Here is a 16,470-nt window from a genome sequence, read left to right as displayed (position 1 = left end):
GCCGGACCCTGTGCTACAGGGCTGAACACCATCTTCTCGGTTCCCGATTTCATCCCCGATCACACCCCACCCACTCTCCGAATGAGCATCTCCAAATAATGGACTATACGGAGTACATGTTGTAGTGCAAACCCCCTCGTTAATCTCGCTTTATGAGGGATATTACAGATTGAATAATGACTACAAATAGAATTGTATCACCAAGTGACGCCGAAACTCGACAATCCTCAAAATATTTCTCAATCGCCCCCAGTCGTAACCTGGCTTAATCTTCTCATCTCACCCTTGAAAAAGCTCACATGACCTTTTTTAGCGCCTCTTCCCATGGTTCTCGAAGCTTGGCACCCGCTCGCCGCCAACTAGCCCCAATCAGGCAATCTTCAAATTAGCAAGGCGTGGGGGTGCGGCCGGAAAAGGGTGCGGTGAGCGATCACAGACCTCGAGCAACACGCTCAACAAGGCTTTACCCTCTGCACTCGACAGAGTGTTTGTGCGTGTGTTGGTGGCTTTGGTTCTCAACTTGCGTCTGCGCTGGGCCTGTTATTTTCTTACTCAACATATGATTTAAAAGTGTCTACGGATAATTACACACGCTTCCCCTTCCCGCCCTGGACATGCATCTGAAACAGGTCCGACCGAACGCCGCCCCTCGACCCGAAGGATGTTGGCTGTTCCAAGCCATCATCATCTTTTCCTCGATCCGGCCAATGCCCACGTAGCCCCCAAACTTGTATCCCCCGCATTTTGTGGTTCTGTAAAGATGTTACCTGAAAATGGTACAACAAAGGAAAAATGCAACCAGCCAAAACACGACCCTCTAAACGCCTTAGTGACTGACATACAGAGAGCACACAAAACCCCAAGGATAACCGAGGCAAAGGAAAAGCAGAAGCAAAACCCAACAACGTAACAAAACAGAAAAAGGATATACTATTATGTAGAAAACCCTTAAAGGTCCTCCAGCTCGCTTGGATGTTCCCACTTGATCGGATGTACCAACATGCTCCTCAAACACATCCTCCCTGTACTGCTTGCCCTCTCCTCCTCGACCTTACCCCCCCTCAAAGTACCCTCCCCGGACCGACCTCCATTAGGCCCCCGCCCATCATACTGCGCATACCCCAACCACCTCCGCCACAAGAGGCCCGCAAACTCACTGTGGTAGTACCAACTTGTCCCCTTGTGGTTGTGCTCATTGCGCAGATCGAACGGACTGCCGCGTCCGCCGCTGGTGTGATCGCGCCCGCCGTTGAAGGCCTTGTCCACAGCCGCCAGCTCCCACTCGCGGTCGACAAACACAGGGTGCGGCGCGTACACGGCCTTGAGTCCTCGATGCAGCGCTACCGAAGCCGGGAACATCTCGGTGAACATGGAGTTATGCAGGCGCCAGTTCTCTTCGTGCATGACGCCGAGTAGCCGGCGGCTAAGGCGTGAAGCGGTGACGATCGCGCAGCGTCGAGGTGGTGGGGGAAGTGCTGTATTGTAGCCGGTGACGTCGGAGGCGAATACCCAGCCGGAGTCCTCGGCGTCAAAGAGGGGATTAAGCGTGATGAGATCCGCGTCCTCGCCCACGCCACAGGAAGGGTCGGCGCGGGTTGCACAAGAGCGGGGGATGAAACTCTCGCCGGAGGCTTCAGAGCGGAGGGGGACGCGCCCGGGGAACGATACGGGGCCGAAGACGGCCGGGCGGCCGCTGGCAGCGGTTTCGTTATGGACTAGGGACGTGAAGTTTGCCCAGTCTCCGTGGTATCGTGGGATGTAGTACTTGGATGAGCGTTCCCAGGCCCCGACGCGCGACTGCTCGCGGCCCCAGTTGCCCAACCGGTCGAATAGCTCGTAGTAGTTGCCCAACCACCGCATGTCGAGTTCCCAGTTCCAAAAGTGGTCGTATTCGGGGTGGTTAAGCGCGAAATACTGCAGCGGCATGTGTGCGCTACGATACACGCCGTGGATGCTGCCGCTGCTGGGGTTAGAGAAGCTGCGCCCGAAGCCGCCGGGATAAATAAGTCGCATCTGGTCCTCCGACCACATCGTGCAGAGGCCATGGAATTCGGGCGGGATGTTGTCGTCGAGGATTCGTTGGGCCGTAATAGGATCTGCCCAGATCGCTTCGTTGCCGTCGCGTACGTGCAGAAGGAAATGCACGGTATATTCTCCGCCTGATCGGAGAGAAAGCTCTGAAATCATAGCTCGAAAGTTCAGAACTGCGTGGTGAGTCCATTGGTACCCGGTGTAGGCTCGAACTACCACGGCGGTGCGACCAATCTTCTTCTTGGGTCGTTCGCTGTGAACGAAAGTCGGGTCTTCCTGAGCCCCCTGCTTACTACCGTCCTGTTTGGCTTTTCCCGATCCAGAACCCTTCCCCGATGATGTCGTGGTGGATGGTTGGTCCTTGTCGGCAGGATCGCGGAACCTCTTCTTGTTAGCATCCAAGCACCGGGCTTGCGCCTCCGCCCAGTCGATGGTGTCATAGTTGATCTTTCCTGTTTTCTCCCATACTACTTCGTTCCCTGTCCGCTCTGTGTCCATGCCAACTTCCACACCACCCTCCTCAAAGGTGTATCCCAAGCCATACGGACCGTACCTCCCGAATCGGTCAAAACAGACGTCGTCGCGGAGCCCCAGGAGGTTATGCGAGCCGAGCACCGGTTCCGACTGGCCCTGGATGATGCCGTCGTATGCGTAGACCTCGGGGACGGGGATCTGCTTAGCTTTGTCAAGGTAACATGGTTGGGCCTCGTGATGCTCAGCGGTGTACTTTTCCGACTCATAATCTGGATGGGGCACATAGGGCGTGGGTGTGGGCAAGCCCGTGTAGGATATCGTAAGTGGGAACGGCGAGCCCTCCCCCGGTTTTCGGGGGTGTTCGGGCTGATACTCTCGAGCCGGTACGAGGGCCTTGAGGCCAACAAAGAATCCATCCAGGCTGTTTTGAGTTAGAGAACGCATTTCGAACCGGTGACAGTCAGAAGATACGGGGGTGTCGGGGTGGACTCACTGCTTGAATCGCAGCCAGTATGGCATACCCTCACGCCATGCTGGTGGGGGCGCTTTCTCCGAACTTGTTACCACCATGACCTTTTCCCTCCTACTCCCCGTAACGATGGCTTCTTCTTCAACAACATGTTCAGAAACATCGTGAGTCTCTTCGTACGGCCTAGATTGTACCAGCTCGAGTAACCTCTCCCGCCGAAGTCCGTTCTCGCTTGTGGTGGACAAGCCGAGAATCAAGAGTGCGAGGGCTGCAAGAATCCATAGGATAACCCTTCGGTAAAAGCAATGGCCTAGCAGTGTTCGTAACTTGAACCTGCGCTTTTGTTGTACCGAGCGGGGCAGGTAGTACTTTTCATCGCTGGTGGGGAGTAGGGTGGATAGTGAGGAGCTTCTCGGTAGGAATGAGCGGCGTTCCATCACTCAGGACTCTATGAGTAGGAGTGGGAACCGGTCGTTGTTCGAGGGCTATGGTGTGTATGCTTGCTGGCCAGCAACAGGCAGCGTCTAACGAGCGTGTGGTGATGAGGTTGACATGAAGATGTGGCCCGAGTATCGATTAGAACAATGGCATCGGAGGAACGGATGCCAAGTTAAGAGATCCGGAAACAGGAAGGATGACAGCATGACAGTCCTCCAGCCATAGAGAAAAGGGAAAGCGGGAAAGATCCGTACATCTTGAAAAGAAAAGAAGACGTGTCAGAGACGTAACAAACAGGGCATACGTCACAGGGCGGTCGAGTGAGTATCAGACGGCCGAGGGCGAAGGCCAACCGGACCGGTCACTTTAAAGCAGGCTCGGCAGGGCCACCGCACTGCGAGCCACCATGCAAACAGGCGGTGCCCAAAACGCAGCAACAAAGACAGGCATTGGGAAGAAGACATCAGAGCGCACGTCTTGCGGCTGTCTGGGCCCGCGTAAGACACCCACCTCCCCTCGAACCGCCTTGCCCACGCCCCTTCAGCATCGGTCCCGACGACTCCGGGGGCCAGGTGCGGCCAGGGACCTAATGGACGAGCCCATCCCCAGTATTCCCAGAAACGTTAACGGGAAGGGTGTGAGGTGAGAAATGGAGCTCAAGACTCTAGAGCCCCAGGGTGTGAGAGTAAAGGGATCGGCAACTAGCTCAATGCCTTCCCCTGTCGGACCAACCCAGCCGTTTGTGTCAGAACTTCGCAGTGAGCCGAGAAACCGCGGGGCTGCTCTCACATCCTCGCATCCCGTAACGCCGGCCGCAGTGCGAACGGACCGGGCGTGTGGGAGGACTGTGGCATGCGGTCTGATCTGGGAAGGATCGCTCGCTCACCTCACCAAGCAGCAACAAAAACCAACAGGGCTGTGCGGCAGGCAGTGACATCCTTGAAGCGAAATCGAGAAAGAAAATTTGACGGCATTCCAGAAATTCGGAATCAGATTTTAGGGAGTCGAATCAGTTACTTGGGGGGCAGGGTGAATGGGAGTCATTGAACTTGTTTGGAAGATTAGAGGTACAGAACTGATGGGGTGGACGAAAGTCTGAGCGAGTAGGTTGCGTGGTTTGAGATGGCCGTGCCTGGCAAACGGTGGGGTGAACTCAGCGAAACTCCACACATTTTAGCTGACCCCACTTTCTCGCCCCACCAACAGTTCATCCTCACCCAAATCGAGTAGCCACGCCCTCGTAACACTCGACAAAGTGCTGCAGACGGCGACTTGAAACAAACCGTCAAACACCCCCCCAAAGTCGCCGCGGCGGCCTCGGCGCCCAACAACGAAGCCACGGTTGGTCGTTTTGGATCAACCGACCCCCACACCCCAGCCATTGAGTCTCGAATTTGGCTTTGATGGCGGGTTGGGGGCTTTTTTCAGATCCATGAACGGCTAAACGAAGGCTTTGGCCAATCCTGTAACAGAAACAAGAACAAGTCCATAAAGGGTTGGATCTTGAATGTACAATGCCAGTTCATTGTCGATGAAAAAAGGGTTCATTCTGACTCCAGTGACGCACTCGAAAGCTGAGGATGTCTCAGGATCTCAAAGCGTTGCCGATCGGCTGCCAAGAATAGAATCAAGCTTTCTAAGTGCCGGGGGACCCTGGCACTCGCAGCCAAACCAAAAACGGCTTCAAGTTCCTCGGGCATTCTTCGAGCATCATCGGTTTGCCTCCCCTTTGTTTATTTTATCTACGGATAATTCCATTCTTCTACCTAGTTGCCTACTTCGGACTTTTATCACCTATCGTAGGTCACAGCGTTTTGCGGCGAACTCAGGCATCAATGAAATCATGAAACATCCCAACAATTTTTCGACTGCACCACACATGCATACCCCGAAGTGTAACAGCCGAGTCTGTTTCATAATCATCTAGCTAGCCGCACCCGCCACCCTTAAAAGCGGGAATCTGGACCGATCGTCAGTGATAACAATGCATAATAAGGCTCCAACCCAACACCCACCCAGCGACAACTAGAGCTCTAATGCAAACTTCAAGGCAACTCTACAAAGCCTCGCTCACCTGTCGACGTCGGTGTTACGTGCGGCGGTGACAACCTAGCACGGGTTACAAGAAGCTAGGATTCTCATCGGACCGGAGATCCATCCTAAGGGCCGAGGTTAACATCTTTTCCGCGGAGCAGATCTTATTTACGCTGTATTGCTTCGCCTAAGGGTCGAAGATGTTTATGCAAGTATAACGTAGGTGTTCTGGTTGAAGACTTTCAGCTATAAACCGAAGCAACTCCGGACAGGTCAACATAAGGGAATGAGGCATTTACGGATGCTAGTTATTTCTACGTACATCGGTACATCCAACCCTGAGGGTCCTCTGTTCTTCCTGCTCTCCCCGTCCCCAAGTCCCCTCGCGCGTCCTAGGAGTAACCAAAATACTCACCTGCACATCTAGCTTCGCGCGTCTATTCTAGTGACTTTCTCGCCGTAGTTTGCTGCCCCAAGGTCTCCAGTGAGCGACGTTACGCCCTATTAGCCAACCGATCTAGCTCCTTGCTAGCAATGCTCTGTTCTCCCATCCGCCTCGCCCTACGCCGGCGGTCCACACTTTCCCTCCAGTTCCTCCCCCTCCACACCGTGGCCTGCACAGCCACCGTGCTAATGACCAGAAACGCCGCGGTAATGGTTGAGAACCAACCCACCCCGATCCCCTGGACGGCCGGTAGGACACACGCCGTGGCTGCGCACGCAAAGAGGTACCGCACAAAGTAGTTGCCCGCTATGACCTCGGCCCCACGGCCCTGCATGACGTCGAGGCAATACGTGTTGAGACTTGGGAAACAAAACAGCTGCGCTACACCTTGCACAAACAAGGTGATCACTGCTAGCGGAATCCCGCCAACTTCCTTCTCTACACCCCAGCCGTAGATGAGTAAACACGCCGGGATTACGGCGCCCATAAACGGCAGCGCCGAGCGTAGTCGGTCCTCCGGTACTCGCACGCCATCGCGCTTGACAATCCACTTTTTGACAATATGGTCGGCATACCGACCACCGACCAACGTGCCCACAAGGTAACCGGTACCGGGGGCCAGATAGAACAAGCCAGATTGCATCGGCGTGGTCAGGTGGAAGCGCGGGTTGAGCACGTACCGGATCGGTGTCAGGAGGCTGTACATATTCCAGACGACGCTCGAAGAAGCTAGGCCGGTGGTGATTAGGTTGGGGTAGATGAAGAGTCGGAGCACCCGTGTTGGGTTGACCATGCTCCAGAGGACGGAGAACCGCTGGCGCGACGAGTAGCCTTCAAGATCATCTACCTTGCGGTGGTGAATCGTCTCGGGGAGTAAGGGGGTGAAGGTAAAAAGCGCCGCGAGACCAGATAGCCCAGTCTGTAGCCAGAATATGACGCGCCACGAGGTGTAAGTGACGATGATGCCGCCGATGAAGGGGCCAAAGGCGGGCCCGATTAATGTTCCCGATAGAAACCAGCCAAGAGCAGTGGCACGTTCGGTTGGGCGATAAATGTCACTATGGTAAAAAGATAGAGGGTTAGTTTGCCGACTCCAGTAATTATAGTTGCTCGACCAGCTCCCTAGATACCTCTTAGCACGGGGCTACTCACCCAATGCAAGCTGACCCAACCAGAATGAATGCCGTCCCCTCGAATGCGGTGAGGACTCGAAAGACGAAAAATGAGGCAAGATTCGGAGCTAGAGCAGTTCCAATGCTACACCCACAAAAAAGAACTGCCGTTATTTGGTTTATCTGCAGATTATGTGAGCTGTTTGTCCAGTTTCATTTCCTTCACCCCATATTTAGTGACTAGCCTCTGAGTCCCAAAGACTCCTTTCAAGCTATCCAACCCCAGCCGCGTTTAGAGTGAGACTGTTCCTTCAATAAGGGGAAGGAAGGGAGGAATAAATGAAATGAACGAGGTATAACTCACCCGCCGCCTCCCGTAAACCTCGCTCATTGGCCCCCACACCACCGGTGACAGGCCCATCATGAGCATGTATATGGCATTGACAACATTGATGACCGTCCCATCCGTCCCGTACTCGGCAGCCACCTCAGGCGTGGCGGCTAGCACGGACGTACTCGACACAGGCGATAGGAACGAACAGAACGAGAGCAGAGCCACGATGACAATCTTGCGGTGCCGTGGAAACCGGTCATATACTGCGTCCGGGATGGAGATGTGCGATGAAGCATGGGTTCCGGCGGCCGCGAGATGCTCACCAACGGAGACATGATCATCTAGTAAGGGTGGTGGTACTGGTGCTGTCGGTATTGATGCTGTCGATTTCGGGGCGGGGTGAATCGAGTCCGCTTCTGGGTCATAGCCCGGATCCGGGGCCGGGCTTGGCCCTGTTATCGGTCCCGGGGCCAAGGCGGGGTCTTTCGGAGAGGAACTACGGCGGTTTTGAGCTTCTTCGCCTAGGACTGGCTCTAACTTGTCCAGGTCAGGAATAGGTGGTGCCCGAGAGGGTTGGAGTTGGCGCCCCGTAGGCGGAGGTTCCCCTTCCTCGTGAAAAAAGGCCCCATCTTGCACACCACCGCTAGTTACTTGTTCAGGAGCAGTCATAGCCCACGGCTTTGGTTCAGGTTCGAGTACTAGCGGTAATAGCCGAGAAAAACTCAAGATTTCACCCCTATCCAGGCTCTGTGAAGTATTGTGCGATCACCTCCCACCAAGTGATAAGGTATATTGGATAACAAATGGCAAACATTGTGTGCGATGACGGACTTTTTCGCAAGGTTGTATCTTCATGCCGGAGATAGACCGGGGGCAAAAACTTCCGTTGCGGCTTCCGATCCGGGTGAAGATGCCGTCGGGCGAAGAAGAGCCGAGGATGTCAAGGATGTGATGTGTAACAGTAAGGGTGCAAAGGGAGGGTTAGGGTTGTATAAGTTCCTGCCATCGTCGTCGGAATGGCCCAACACATGAACTAGTTATTTCCTTACTATAACAGTCTGACGCAGGAGGCAAATATCTATTGCTGCAGAAAATGGACACTCTTGAATAACAGGTGGTGCTGGTGTTATGTTCGAGGAGAGGAAGTGCAAATCCAGATAGTCTAATATTTTGAAGATGCTTGGCTTCTCTCAACTTTTTAGAAGCTCGAATGCCTAGACACAAGTGCAATCCAATTCTTTGCCTTTTCACGGGCTAGGCTACTTTAGAAAAATCGCTGTCGCGAGACCTCCTGCAACACGCACGACGACGAAGCAAACATCCCGAGGTTGAAGAAGAGAGCGGATAAATTTTTCGGGTTGTTGCGCCACAGAGGCACAAGTCCCGAGTACCACTTCAACCAAATCTCAACCTCGACCGACCGTCCCAAATTGGCAGGTGCAAAGAGGATTGCCGGTCTCTTGTCCAGCCTTGCCTCTTCAGCCAATTGGGAAAGGGGAAAAATTGTCGAGAAAAGGTTACAGGATTGGCACTGGTTGGGGCGTTTGGACTTTGGAGGTCGACCTCTGTCCACACACGACCTTCCCCACACCCCCTCGCCATTGCAGCAAACGAGATACCCACCAACGACAGCATCCGAGCCGCACCAGCAGAGGTTTACTACCTAGTGTATGCTGACCATGCATACCGACCGTCCAAGGGTGTCAACGTGACACTACACTGCCGAGCGAAGCAAAGTAGCTCGGTACCTAATGGAGCGGACATGCTACGTTTCTCTCCTCCCCATCTCGTCTCCCCTCTCAGGTTTTCTTCACAAACCGACGGTCACAAACAAAGGCACAGGAAATTGCCTCTCGGCCGCCTAATGGGGCCGAATCCATCCGCAAATCCTTTACCAAGTGCAGTTACATGGCTAACCGATGGTGGTTTTGATAGTGTTTGTCAAGCCAAAACACCCAGCAACTGTTCGGGAAGGAGACAAAGCAAGCCAAACATGTGGATGGCGAGGATGAGGCTGGGCAAGCACTATCAAAACCCAAAGATAAATATTTCCATCCAAGGTTATCTTCTATCTGCAGGGAGCTCCTTGTGTGGCAGCATGTCAAATCAATACCCCCGGATTTGTTCACTACGTTCGGTAAAGCCAAGGGCCAAGGGACCGACTGAAGGCCGGCGGCGGGTGCTGCCCGGCATCAATTTCACTGGATGGGCCACAAGTGCCCCGACAAAATCGGCCAGAACTCCGGTTGCAGACGGCTTCCCGGCAAAGCGAAGCTTCCTCCACCGCGCTCGGCACGGCTCGGCATCGCTTGGCGGACACCGGACAAGACACGCCAAGCGTCGCACGACAAACATGGCCTATCGATCCAGTCAAACGAGAGTTGCCAAGCGGCTGGGCGTTGGTGTTTTTGGCTGTTGAGCCGCGGGGAAATGGTTACCTTGCTGCACCTCTCGGTCTCCTCAAGTACACCCTCAGAGTTCCTCGATTGGACTCCCAGTGGTTGCCCGTCGTGTTTCTCGCGGCCGCCGGAATATTCGAAGAGATTCGGTCAAGCAACGACGTTGTTTCTTTCTAGCGGCTAGGGGAAGATACCCGGTTAGATGTCAAACTTCGTAAGGTTCGTGGGGCCCAGCTAGATGTTCTTCAACAACGCCGTGTTTTTCCCCATTCATAGCTCTGTTCCAATCTGATATGGGGCTGGGGAACCGGAGGTCAAACCCTGCCGCTCACTTGTCTCTCCCTTGGCATTCTGAACCATCTTGGAAGGTGACAAGAGTTCCAAGACTTTTACGCACTTTCCAACACTCGTGTGCTCGCTGGATGGCCGGCCCCTCCCAGCACGCATTCTTACCTGAGGGTTACACAACTACACCAGAATTAGTTCCATGCCTATCCACTCCCGAGACGTTGCGAATTTGGAAAGTTCAACCCTTATCCCGGAAGGGTATCTTGCCATGCCCCATTGAACGGTCCCATGCGGGGCATGCGTTACTGTGACGTGGTGTGTGTGCCCCATGCACGTCTTATATATTAAAGATAAATGACGTGCCGGGCACTCGAGGATTTGATTCACGCGTCTCTCTCCACAATCTCTCTTTTCTCCTCTCTCAACCAAATATTTCGGATTCACTGATGTGTTTGCCTCTTCGCAATGGCGTCCGATCCCACCAGCGTCGCGGTCAGCGATGATGTCCAAGCCGTTGTCAAAGACAAGGAAACTACCATTGTCGACTCCGATGTTTCTCGACAAGGACAAGAGAAGGTCGGTATAAGAGCCGCCGCTGACGGCGCAAGCCCAACCGAGGAGGAGCTACACACGCTACGACGAGTACCTGACAAAATTCCTTGGAACATCTATACTATCGCCTTCATCGAGTTGTGCGAGCGCTTCTCGTATTATGGCACTACGGCGGTCTTTACCAACTTTATTCAGCAGCCGCGCCCCGAGTACTCGTCCACCGGTGCCAGCTACGACATTAACAATGGCCAGGCGGGTGCTCTTGGCCTCGGCCAACGGACGGCTTTCTCCCTAACAACGTTCAACTCGTTCTGGCAGTACACAATGCCCCTCTTTGGTGCCTGGGTTGCCGACAGCTTCCTGGGTCGTTACCGGACCATCGGCGCTGCCCTTGTCATCGACATCTTGGGCCACCTCATCCTCATCGTTTCCGCGCTCCCACCGGTCATCAAGAATCCCAACGGTTCCCTTGCCGCTTTTATTATCGGCATCATCTTCATGGGGGTTGGCACGGGCGGTTTTAAGCCCAATGTGAACCCTCTCATTGTCGAGCAACTCGACCTGGAGCGCATGATTGTGAGAACGCTTCCCAGTGGCGAGCGCGTCATTGTCGACCCTGCGGCAACGGCTTCGCGTGTGTACCACTACTTCTACCTATTCATCAACATCGGCGCACTGTGTGGCCAGCTCGCTATGGTCTACTGCGAGCATTACGTCGGCTTCTGGCTGTCTTACAGCCTGCCCACCATCCTGCTCTGCTTCTGCCCGCTCGTCCTGCTTTGGGGCCGACACAGATACAAGCGCGTGCCACCGCAAGGCTCCGTTCTCGGTCGTTCTTTCAAGCTGTTCCTGCTCGCGAACAAGGGCCGCTGGTCTATCAACCCGGTCAAGACATATCGGCAACTCCATGACGGCACGTTCTGGGAGAATGTCAAACCGTCGCGCTTCGATGCTGCCACCAGACCGAAGTGGATGGACTTCAACGACGCTTGGGTGGACGAGGTTCACCGTGGATTCAATGCGTGCGCTGTGTTCCTGTGGTATCCGTTGTTCTGGCTCTGCTACAACCAAAGTAAGTTGACTCTGCCCTGCTTGCCATTCACCACTCGTCTGCCTCAGTCCCGATGAATAAATCTTTGCATCATCTGACACTATTTCCAGTCAACAACAACCTCATCTCACAAGCCGCAACCATGAAAGTCGGTGGCGTCCCCAACGACGTGCTCACTAACCTCAATCCCTTCGCCCTAATCATCCTCATCCCCCTTCTCGACGCCGTAATCTACCCTGCCCTGCGCAAGATCCGCATCAACCCAACCCCGCTCAAGCGCATCGCCGTCGGCTACTACGTCGCGGCCGGCGCCATGATCTGGGCCTGCGTCATCCAGTACTACATCTACCAGCGCAGCGAGTGCGGCAACTACGCCAACGGCGTCATGGCCGACGGCACCGAGCGCGACTGCGCCAATGCCGACATCAGCATGTGGGCACAGACGGGCTCCTACGTGCTGATCGCCTTCTCCGAGATCATGGCGTCCATCACCAGTCTCGAGTATGCCCACTCCAAGGCGCCCGCCAACATGCGCTCCATGGTGCAGTCGGTCGCGCTGTTCATGAATGCCATCGCGTCGGCGATTGGATTTGCGCTGGTGCCGCTGGCGGATGACCCGCTCCTCGTGTGGAACTACGCGACGGTGGCCATTCTGGCGGTGATTGGAGGGACCATGTTCTGGATTCAGTTCAGACATTTGGATAAGCAGGAGGATGAACTGAATATGTTGCCTAAGGGTGAGGTTGGAGACGAAGTGGCCAAGGCCAAATTGGCGGAGGACGACAAGTCGGAGGTGAGGGTTTAGGAGGTTGGGTGAGTGGTAGTGAGGTTTGGTCAGATCTGAGCTGCATATGGATGGGTGCTGGGTTAAGTAAGGGGGCAATGATTATTTAGGTTCAGGGGTTACGATTTCGCCATGTTGGAAGGACGGTCTACGCGGGTAGACTTTTAGCCAAGCATAGGGCAGGAAATATACCCATTTCTATTGACACAATGCTCCTACCCTCGTTTATACTGACCGTAACATCCGTCGCGCCGTCGCCAGGCTCATCGTGTTTGCTGGTAAGATCAAGCCTGTATTTCCCGCCTGAGGGACTTTCAGAAGCTCTGGAGTTTGAGCAATAGGGGGTTACGAGGGGGTAGGGTATTGCCTCATGATCTTAGGGACTAGTACTCCACGTCAATACTTGGCACAGGACAGACACTATCTCCAACCAGGTGGTAAACCTCAACTGACGCAAAAAGCCCTGTGCCCACATCGAAGGATGACATTTATATATCTTTTTCAACCATGATCCACCATCTCACCCTTCCTGTACGCTGGGAGTTGAAGACCGACAGTTTTCCAAAGTGGTACTAGCCGAGCAATTTCTGTACCAACACCAAGCAAGCTCCCGATACCAGTCACATTGGGAAACCATGAACTAGGAAAAGCTACCTTCCTATCCTTAACTAGCCCGAATCGAGGAAAAACACAAGAGGAACACAAAAACCACAAAAACAGAACAAAACACAATTGGTATTTGAGCATAAACATGGCAGCAAGCAAAACTCAGACAGGGTAAACCTTCCATATCGCATCAACGCACAGAAAAATGAAAGCCAAGAACGAGGCAGGGGCGAGAAATCCAAGCGATAAGTCTCCGTCGTCGAAGCCCAGGGGGGATAAAATTCAACAAGTTGATCGCGTAAACACCCTCGGCCTCCCTTCCTCGCTTGCTCGAAATGACCAGTTACGCTGCTCGGTTGCAGCTGGTGAGGGCATCCAGCAACCTCCCTCACAACATCCGCTCCCGCAACACCTCTCGCCCTGTTTCCCTGATTCGTTCCCGAACCCGGCATGGCAGCCTCAAGAAGAGCAACAGCTCAACTGACGACCTTCCCCCTTCCGCCCGCAACCCAGATCAGATCGGACTCGTCGGGAAACTCCTGACCCCTCCACTTCCCGACACCCCACCGACACTCAAATCCCCACTGCCCGTTTTCCTCAACGCCTGGCTCATCGTTTCGATCGCAATCTCGCCGCCGCCGGTACCAGCCGAACCGCCACCAGGGAGCTGCATGCTGACAAGACTTGCCGGACTCGCCAGAGATCTGCCCCCGGCCCCGTGACTAAGGCTATGCCCGCTGGCGGGACTCGACGCCCGCACGCGCGAAGCGCCTATCCCCGCGGTTGTTGCCGTCGGTGCCGTTGCCGCGGCGCCACCGGCGCCAACGCCGAGACCGTGTAATTCCAAGCCCTTGACGGATCCGTCCTTGCTTAATGGGGGGCTGACGTTCCCACTGTAGCCCCCAACCCCAAGCTCATTCCCACCGCTCCCGCCAAAGGAGGACAATGATGTTAGCCCCGTTAGACGGACACTATCCCGATCCCGATCCCGATCTCGCGGCGGGCTGCCCGTGACGCTACTGCCGGGGAAGGGCGGCGAGCCGTGATGTTGTTCTGCCTGGACGACATCGGCAAAGGAGATGAACGAGAGGCGCCGCACGTCGGTGGTGTCGAAGGAGCCGTAGTTGGACGCGGTGTCTGGGCTGGCGCTGGTCGTTGTCGTTGTCGTGGCCGTGTTGTTGTTGGTGTTTGTGTTGTTACCGGTGGAGAAGGCGTCGAGTTCGTCTGTCCACAACGGGGGTTCGGTGGCGACGGCGGATTGTGGGCTCAGGGCAAGGCTAGACCCGTGTCCATAGCCACCGACAGCAAGCGAGGCGCCTGCTGGTTGGTGTGAGGTGTGCGTGATGATCTCGACGGTGTCTGGGCTGAGGTGGCCGTCGGTGATGGCCTCGGAAGAGGCGTCGAGTACGGGCGGGATGTAGTTCTCAGTCTGGATGTGCGAGGGAATATTGGGCGAGCTGGGAAGGAGGGCAGCAGTGCTCTCTTGGACGTCGCGCTCAAAGATCTGCGAGCCGGCCGGCGAGGCTAGTCGTGGCGAGGATGCGAAAGCGGAGCGACCACCGGGCGAGGATGGTGGGATACGGGCATGGTCGGTTTGGATAGGCGACGAGGGTTTGGCGCGGCCGGTGGTCAGCGTCGATGTTGCGGTCGTCGTTGTCGTGGGTTTAACGGCGGAGTTGGACTTGTTTGCAGAAGAGTCGTCTGCCTTTTTCCTCCCAAGCCCAAACAGGCTACGTCTCTTCTTTTTCTCCTCCCCTTCGCCAGCCCTAGGTTTCGCGGCCAAGGGCGGCTTTTGCAGTTTCTCCTTGCCTTTGGCGTCGACTGGGGCGGCAATCGACGTGGTGTTGCCCAGCGAGGGCGTTTCCGAGGCAAGACTCATCTCGTCTTGTTGGGCGCAAGACAAAAAAGGCGGAGCCTAATTAGTGATGCGGACGGTCGCTTTATCGAAGGGCCAAGCGAAAAGGCCTTGCGCAGGGTTGCAGCTTGGGAAACTCGTCCGAACTCTCCTGTAAGTGATAGTGGAGTTTGTTAGCAAATGCAGACCCTGAAGATCGGTGGAGCAGCGCTGGCCGTGATTTAACGTTAATTGATAAACCCTCGTTGTCATAAAATTCCAAACGTGTGCAAACGGCTGAGCCGTATCCGCTAACAAGCAGGTTGCACACGATGAGTGTGTTGAGTGTGTGATCCCTTGGGCCAGATGTCCGGTTCCGCCGCAAATATATCAATGATAAAGTGGTCTTGTGGTCGGACCAATGACCAGGAAATTGGGGGGAAGGGAAAGGGGTGGGCGCAACCGGCCCTCCAGTCAGTCCCTCGCGACTTAAGAACCGACTTACCAAGGGACCAACGTACCTACATGTATGTTGGTTTGCTCAAGTTATTCTTCCAGTGCTAGCTCCGTGCGACGTTGGGAGAAAAAAAAGTCTTCGAGGCCAACTGCGAACTTTAAAAAAGAAAGCGAGACCGGTGGGACGTGACGAGTGTTGCAAGTCGGCACTCAGCGGGGAAGCTCAGCCCTCCCAGTGGAATGGCTGCTTGCGTCCTTTTGCGCTTTTCAGGTCTGGCGCGAAACGAGGGCGGCGGCGTGATGCGACGATGCAACAGGTTGCAGGAAGGTGGTCGGCGTTCCCTGCTTGGTTCCCGTTCCTGGATCCAAGCCCGATTTGTTCGAGGTGTTCTTGTCGTAGGTTACCGCCCACTGCTGTGATTCCGTGGCCCAACTGTCGTTTCCCCTTCCTTTTCCTTCCTTTCCTTTCCCCTCTCCCTTTTTTCTCGCCCGGTTCCGTCGGTTCGACCGACAGCGCGGGGCGTGGATACCGTCGGTACCTAGGTACCTATGAGAAGAGGACAGCCGGATGATACGAAGTACTCGGTGCGCAATGCTGACAAGAGACACTGCACCTCCCGATATGAATGAAGTGTTGTGGCTTTCTCTTACTCTTACAAACGGACAGGAACAATAAAGTAATAAAGGCTAGCTATGTCAGCTGCAGAGACAAGGGAAGGGAGGCGCCGCCTTTCCGCATCTTCGTCATTTTTTCTCTCCTTTTGCTTTGTTAGCGGCCTGGGAAGGCAAGCGACCCGGTGACCTCGGGACTGCAAATCGCGATCAGCAGGGAATGACGCTGTTTGGCGGCGCTCCAAGGCCAAAAGAGGGGTGTGATCCAGACCGGTCCCTTGACGACGTAATGCGCTACAGTGGGGCCCACAGCGCCAAGATCCGGCTTTTTGGGCAGGCAGTCGGCCGTTTTCTCCTTTCAACCAACAATCTTCTTGTTGTCTTCCAGCTTGAACTCGGTCGTTCTCCCCCAAAGGAAGTTTGGGTAGAGGCAGCCTCAAGGTTATTGTAAGTCCAAGACTGAACGTATAGGGATATGCTACCTGTCAGTAATGCGCCGGGAATAACGAACGACCCCTCCATGCCCCCTCAACATCTGAAATGCATCGACA

At 54.9% G+C, this 16,470-nt stretch overlaps 4 protein-coding genes across 4 annotated transcripts; 1 reads left to right on the top strand and 3 right to left on the bottom strand.

The window, feature by feature from the left end:
• Nucleotides 1-948: 948 nt before the first annotated feature.
• C8A04DRAFT_33591 (uncharacterized protein) lies at nucleotides 949-3,411 on the bottom strand (the record flags this gene model as incomplete). The annotated part of the gene is made up of 2 exons (XM_062782515.1): nucleotides 949-2,926; nucleotides 2,999-3,411. The coding sequence occupies 2 exons, from the start codon at nucleotides 3,409-3,411 to the stop codon at nucleotides 949-951; spliced, it is 2,391 nt and encodes a 796-aa protein (XP_062641435.1).
• Nucleotides 3,412-5,940: 2,529 nt separating this feature from the next.
• On the bottom strand, nucleotides 5,941-7,966 carry C8A04DRAFT_33590 (dityrosine transporter 1; the record flags this gene model as incomplete). The annotated part of the gene is made up of 4 exons (XM_062782514.1): nucleotides 5,941-6,949; nucleotides 7,044-7,186; nucleotides 7,368-7,717; nucleotides 7,876-7,966. 4 exons carry the CDS (start codon nucleotides 7,964-7,966, stop codon nucleotides 5,941-5,943), a joined length of 1,593 nt encoding a protein of 530 aa, XP_062641434.1.
• Nucleotides 7,967-10,489: 2,523 nt separating this feature from the next.
• C8A04DRAFT_8649 (POT family-domain-containing protein) lies at nucleotides 10,490-12,432 on the top strand (the record flags this gene model as incomplete). The annotated part of the gene is made up of 2 exons (XM_062785193.1): nucleotides 10,490-11,648; nucleotides 11,738-12,432. 2 exons carry the CDS (start codon nucleotides 10,490-10,492, stop codon nucleotides 12,430-12,432), a joined length of 1,854 nt encoding a protein of 617 aa, XP_062641433.1.
• Nucleotides 12,433-13,531: 1,099 nt separating this feature from the next.
• C8A04DRAFT_23854 (uncharacterized protein) lies at nucleotides 13,532-14,896 on the bottom strand (the record flags this gene model as incomplete). Its single annotated transcript, XM_062778847.1, has 1 exon — nucleotides 13,532-14,896. One exon carries the CDS (start codon nucleotides 14,894-14,896, stop codon nucleotides 13,532-13,534), a length of 1,365 nt encoding a protein of 454 aa, XP_062641432.1.
• Nucleotides 14,897-16,470: the final 1,574 nt, after the last annotated feature.

The sequence above is a fragment of the Dichotomopilus funicola genome, assembly GCF_033296635.1.
Source record: "Dichotomopilus funicola strain CBS 141.50 unplaced genomic scaffold C8A04scaffold_1, whole genome shotgun sequence".
In the NCBI taxonomy this organism is placed as follows: Eukaryota; Fungi; Ascomycota; class Sordariomycetes; order Sordariales; family Chaetomiaceae; genus Dichotomopilus; species Dichotomopilus funicola.
This window is presented reverse-complemented; position numbering and strand designations above follow the sequence as displayed.